Here is a 7,011-nt window from a genome sequence, read left to right as displayed (position 1 = left end):
CAATAATCATTACCCATTGCTACGAAATAACTATAATAAGCTAAAAAAAAAAAAAATGCATGCAGGCATGTATGACATATATGTTAAACAGATGGTTATGTCCAGTGATTTGATCTGGTAAAAAACAGAATTTACTTGTATTTCACTATTAGAAAAAAAACTTTCAATTACCTGACCAGAAGGACCGGGAGATGTAAATGATGAAGGACAAGGCCCATCTTGCAAAGAAAAATGTGCAATAAATACTATAAGTTTTGCAAATGCACCCCTCACTTCTGCACTAGGGCATTCGAGAAGGTATTCAGAGAAGCGATTTGAAACATTAAAAAGAACATTATGAGCAAACCAAAAACGCACATTTTTGCTATGACGGAGTAGAATGCACAGTGCATCATACCTAAAACAGAAAAAATATGAATATCAACTTTTTATTAATGTGCTTCTGTTTTGATTTCTATAGTGAACCAACAGAATTCTATGAATCAAATGAAGAAAGTTCGTCTTTACAATCAATGACCATGGTTGAATTAAATAAGAACTTGTGTAGGTATTTATAAATCTATTATCAAATCTTCCTCATGGAGTGATCTTATATTCTGAAAGATGTTGAAAACAGTTGTTAGGTCAATGTGTCCCCCATAACTTCACAATTAAAAATGTAAGACCATAAACACTTTAAAAAATCTTGTTTTTAAACCTAAGCTAGAATTCCATCTAGCAGATAATTTCATGATGAACTACTAAGAGATATGATGCAATTTGACAGAAATATCTGAATAAAAGAAGAAATCTTAAGCAATTTTAATATTCTTTTCAACATTACTACCAAATCCCTATCCTACATTTGAAGTAAGATTGTTAAGACTAGGGAAAAATTAAGCAGTGCTGTAAAGATCCAAACCAACTATTAACATAATATGAATAAAATCCAAACCCATGTACCAATCACTGGCAGGGCCACGGACAATTTTCTTGGTGTGAAATCCAGTGGTAAAGAGAAATCTAGCTGCAAGCTGAATACTAATCATAGTGATTTCTTCTGCTTCAGGCAACAAGTGATCTTGTCCTTAAGTAAGAAACATACATATATCAAATACATTTTTGTTTATATTTGTTTGAACAAATGCTCCACATTAAAAAGGCTAAAAGTAATCTTAGAGTTTATCTTACCACTTCAACAAACCAAGTTTCAAATTAATGCTTGGTCAAAAAGCACTTATAAATTTTTTAAAAAGCTCTTTTAATGTTTCTAGATGTGACTCTCACATTAAAAAATACAGAGATCTTACATTTGACTTTAGCTGGAACTAAAAATGCTGACATATTAAAAATAAAACAAGTCGGGGCGCCTGGGTGGCTTAGTCGGTTAAGCGTCCGACTTTCGCTTAGGTCATGATCTCGCGGTTTGTGGGTTCGAGCCCCGCGTCGGGCTCTGTGCTGACTGCCAGCTCAGAGCCTGGAGCCTGTTTCAGTCTGTCGCCCAGCTCAGAGCCTGGAGCCTGTTTCAGTCTGTGACTCCCTCTCTCTCTGACCCTCCCCTGCTCACGCTGTCTCTCTCTCTCCTAGAAATAAATAAAACATTAAAAAAAAATAAATAAATAAAACAAGTCTAGGGAGCCAGGATGTTCAGTCAGTTGAGCGTCCAACTTTGGCTCAGGTCATCATCTTACGGTTCGTGGGTTCAAGCCCTGTGTTGGGCTCTGTGCTGATAGCTAGCTTAGGGCCTGGAGCCTTTTCAGATTCTGTCTCCCCACCCCCCCTCTCTGACCCTCCCCTGCTCATGCTGTCTCTCTCAGAAATAAATAAAACATAAAATAAAAATAAAAACAAAATAAAACAAGTCTACTCATTTCATGGAAAAAATAAAAAGGAAAATATTAAATATGTATTTATTGGTGATAAGAGAACCTTGTAAGTGAAATAAAATATAAAAATAAAAATTACTTTTTATTGATAAAAAACTGAATCGCAGAAACTTACCTGAAACAGGGCTTAGATAAATACTATTACATGTAAGCAGTTTTTTCACAAACTGAAAATATTCTAAACTGTACTGCATTCGGTTATGCATGAATTGCACATTTTGTTTTCGGNCTCAATGGCTGGTGACATAATTTGATGGGGTCTTGTGATAGTTAGCTCTGATATGTATCTTATCATCTCATCATCCTGGTCTACTGTGTCCATTCGTTCATAAAAAAGTATATAAGCATTCCACCATCTTTTCTGTCTCCTGTATGACATGCGCTTCATCATATGATCAAATACTTCTCCCATGTACTCTCCACCAAAACACTGATTTTTCATTTCTTCATCATCATCCATTTTACATTCTGTTACATCTCCATCATCAAATTTATACCAGCGATTTCTCTCACCATCTTTGCCATTTCTCTGAATGATGTAAGAGTAATAATGTCCACCACTTGCTTGACCACTGTGTACAAGCACACCTACAAGTCTGTATTTTGTGCTTCCTGCTTTCTCACTTTCAGACTGCTCATTCTGTTGTATCAACTGACTGTCTGGGTTTATATTATCTCCTTCCAGCTTTGCAACACCTGGTACTGTGTAAGGTTCCATGTCCAGCTCTCGTGGAAATTCAAAATAATCATTGAATTTAATTGCACACTCTCTTTCCCAGTCATAGTCAAATCGTTTCAATTGGATAGCAAGAACAGGAGGCAACTTTTTAATTAGCAAGCGCTTTACTGTATCAACCTATAATAAACAGAATTTAAGACTTTATGATCTGACTTTATTTACAAATAGATGAATAAATTGTAATGAACACAATCAAGATCACTTTGTTACACTTTTTCAAAACATTTAAATCAAATCTGAAAACATGAAATTATGGTCTCATGTGAAATGGAAAATCAGGGATACAGAAACTAATGGCTGTTTCCATATTGGTACTTATATTTGATCATGTTACTTTCCTGATGTTATTTTTATGTTAATGAACGGAATATGCTGTAAACAAACCTAAGAATAATGTAGATAATAATAGCATCTAACACATATAACATTTAGATGCTACATAATGTGCTAAATGCTGCACACATATTAATGTGTTAATTCTGTGTTCTGAAAAGTTCCTTAATTTAGCATAAAATATTGTGGCTTCAGAGGTCATAATATTATGGTTTTTAATGTCAGAATAATACAGCTAATTAATGAAATGAGAGGGTGAAGCTCAGAAAAACTTCCATATGTATCTTCAAAACCATGTTATTATTCCATCTCATACCTACACTGTTTAAAATGATTGAAACAAAATCAGTCAGCTGGACTGAAAAACTTAATGAGGTGTTTAAAGATGCAAGTGGTTCTGAAAATCTGTAATAAAAAAAAATAAGCACACACATTCTTTTAAATATGTTCTTCTAAACATGAAGAGTAACCTAGAATACATAAGGGAACAATGTTTTTGGTTATCAGGTTATCAACAATTCTGGTTTGAGGAAATCAACGGCAATAGTGATATCAAAAATAAACCATCCAAATGAAATGTTTTCTTCCTAGTCCACCGGCATTATTTTTTCTCAATAATTTCCCTGATATATCTTCATATTATTTTTTATTTCTTTTCCCTGTCAAATAACCTTAAGGAAATCATCTTGGCTGCTTTTCCGCCACCACTGCAACAAATCAGACAGGAGAGGGCTAAATTCTGAGGTTTAAGAGAAGCAACTCTGACACCTTCCAGTTCTGTTAAATAGAATTCTTGATCCGAAACTACTAGACAATACATACCTTTTTATCACATTTTTCACATCGATAAGCATTTGCACCTTCCAATAAATCTCCTTTGATATACTGTTCCAAGGAATCAAGAAGGTTTTGGTGATTCCTAATATCTACATTCAGAGTTGTAAAAGATTCTTCACACTCGTATCTATAAATATTTTAAGAGATAATCAAAAGAATGTATTCCTTAGGTTTCTAATAATTACGTTTCAAATATTATATCATGTCAGATACATTAGCCATAGTTATTAGTAAGTTTATAGTTACCACTTACTTTTCTGTAGGTAATATAGTAGACTGATTGATTCTTCTTTAATTCATGCATTCATTCATTTAGTAGGTAATCTCTATACTCAATACAGGCCTCAAATTAAGATCCCAAGATCAAGAGTCTTCTCCTCTATGAGCAGTCAGGCAATTCTATATTAAATTCTTTGTATATACTATTACTTATCATCACTTTCATTAAATCTGTTTCAGGCTATCTATTCCTATTTCACAGATAAGGAAATGAGTTGGGATGGGAAGGGAGTGTCAAAGAGAATAAGGTGTCAAGCAGATTAATTCGGTGCACTTTACTAGGCAGAGTGATGACTTGGAAGTTAGGTTTTTCTAAACTTACTGGTCAAGTTTCCTTATAGTCTCTCAAACTGCTTGCTACCTGTGCTGTTTAAGTAGTGATTCATGGCATAGTAAAGGTAAAGATTCAGTAAGTTAAGGCTGAACATGGACTAAAATTTTAAATGTTCCTCCCCTTCTCTAACAGACAAAAACATCTAATATTACAGCACCTAGATATCATATTCTAACAAAATTTTAAGTTCAAATATCCAACAGGTTTCTTATCTTGGATGTTACCAAAGTCAAAGAAATTGGTAGAATATAAATGTGTCTTAACTACAGAGAACACATTGAGGGTTGCTGGAGGGGAAGTGGGTGAGGANGATTAACACTTCGTGTTATATGTAGGTGATTGCTCACTGAATTCTACTTCTGAAACAATATTGCACTGTATGTAGGCTTACTAAAATTAAAACACACACACACACACACACAAAACCTAATAGGGAATGGAGTCAGCATGCCAGATGATTTTCCATAAAAGAAACTTGCAGAAATACTTGATGATACATACTAAATGAACTCAGGAAGTGGTAGCTGGAGAGTAATTCTTAACCATTACATTTACTCATCTAACAGATATATTAAGAGTGCCTCATGTGTTAAAATACAAGGGGATAGATTTAGACACAATCCTTCCCATTTAGAATCCTGTAACTTAAAAAGACAAAACCAATGTACAAGTTAATCATCTATGAATGGCTTATTACTACTGTAATAGAAACTTGTGCAGAGGAAGGGAAAAAAAGAACGTTTAAAGAATAAATGGAATTGTTTCTGCAAAAAACCCAAACAGGACTCTCTAAAAAACCAGTGCTCTATGATATTGAAAACATTTGAAACTCTAACATAAAACCCCCTAATGTATCTAGTGATAGTAACATTAGTTTTAGTTGGAATGTATACTTAACTCGCACTTTGATTATTTTCACTTAGCATAGTAAAGTAATACTTTACAAGTAAGTTTGAGAACTGATTAAAAAAACTGAGGACTATCAGAAACCAGAGACATACTTTTGATTGCCCACCAGATGTAAAATACCTTTCATAAGGCCAAACACTGGCTAAACCAGATTTAGTGAATAAATGTTTCACTCCCCTAAAAATCTTTTTCCAAAAGAATGGAACTATGACATAACAAAAATTTCTGTTATGTAATATTATCTTTCTTTGAACATTTGCCTATGTTAAAAAAAATCTGCTCTATCCACCTATACCCAACTAATGTTTATAGAGTAATAACATAGTGTATAGTTTGTAAAATAATAGACTACAGAAAATAGTCTTATTGTTGATTATTTTGGTGAGAAAGGATTTGAAATCAATACTGTGGAAGAAGAATAGTCAAGCCCCAAATTAAAGCTCACATACCATAGACACAAATGCATTTCCATCAGTGAACTTTCTGAAATATTAATGCTAATCAAGAGTCTCTTAATTACTTCCATTAGAAACTCTTAATGTTTTACTTTATTTTTCTTATATTTGACAGAGAGAGAGACAGCGAGAGCAAGGGAGGGTCAGAAGAGAGGGTGACACTGAATCTCAAACAGGCTCCAGGCTCTGAGCTAGCTGTCAGCACAGAGCCTGACGCGGGGCTCGAACCCAGGAACCATGAGATCATGACCTGAACCAAAGTCGGATACTTAAATGACTGTGGCACCCCTCCATTAGAAACTCTTAATAAATCAATTTCTTTTTAAAATTAATTTTGGGTGCCTGGTTGGCTCAGTTGGTTAAGCATATGACTTTGGTTTGGATCATGATCTCACAGTTCCTGAGTCTGAGCCCCACACCAGGCTCTGTGCTGATGCCTGGGAGCCTGGAGCCTGCTTCATGTTCTAGGTCTCCCTCTCACTCAGCCTTTCCCCCATTTGCACTCTTGTCTCTTTCTCAAAAATAAACAAACATAAAAAATTAAAAATAAATAAAATTAATTAAAAAAAACATAACCTCAATCCTTTATTTGGGTTTTAACAAAAACCCATAACCCAAGGGATGCCTGGGTGGCTCAGTCAGTTAAGTGTCCAACTCTGGATCACATCATAATATCATGGTTTGTGGATTTGATCTAGACATTGGGCTGTCTACTCCTCTTTCTCTGCCCAGCCCTGCTTAAACGTGGACTCTTCTCAAACAAAAACAAACCTACAATATCAAAATGAAGAGTCCAATGCTCTACTGATTGAGCTAGCCAGGTGACCCATCCAATTTCTTTCTTAACTCCCAAACAGAATAATGCTTTGTCAAATGCTGCTTACTGGTTTGATGTGCAAACATAACGAACCTATCTCAAGAATGACAAGGATCAACGGTAATTTAGGAGTTAGCTTTTATATTTGTACAGGAAATAATGTTTCACACCTGCCAGTTACCTTCTAAGTTTAATGTATTTCAGATATGTCAATTTTAATTTTTTACATGTTTTATTTATTTCTGAGAGAGAGAGAGAGAGCGCAAGAGAGCAGGGGAGGGTCAGAGAGAGAGGGAGACAGAGAACCTGAAACAGGCTCCAGACTCTGACCTAGCTGTCAGCATAGAGCCCAATGCACGGCTCAAACCCACAAACCGTGAGATTATGACCTGAGCCAAAGTCAGACGCTTAACCAACTGAGCCACCCAGGCGCCCGGAGATAT

General features: G+C 35.1%; 1 protein-coding gene across 1 annotated transcript in view; it reads right to left on the bottom strand.

Moving 5' to 3' along the window:
- The window catches only part of LOC144245678 (ubiquitin carboxyl-terminal hydrolase 9X-like), a 137,960-nt gene that overhangs the window by 37,791 nt on the left and 93,158 nt on the right, over positions 1-7,011 (bottom strand). Inside the window, 5 exon segments of the mRNA XM_077781009.1 lie at positions 172-397; positions 943-1,066; positions 1,981-2,094; positions 2,097-2,721; positions 3,760-3,901. Coding sequence (XP_077637135.1) covers positions 172-397; positions 943-1,066; positions 1,981-2,094; positions 2,097-2,721; positions 3,760-3,901 — 1,231 coding nt within the window.

This window comes from Crocuta crocuta, unplaced genomic scaffold (genome assembly GCF_008692635.1).
Source record: "Crocuta crocuta isolate KB4526 unplaced genomic scaffold, BGI_CrCroc_1.0 scaffold2088, whole genome shotgun sequence".
NCBI lineage: Eukaryota > Metazoa > Chordata > Mammalia > Carnivora > Hyaenidae > Crocuta > Crocuta crocuta.
The sequence above is the reverse complement of the archived record's forward strand: the minus strand, read 5'-3'. Positions and strand labels throughout refer to the sequence as shown.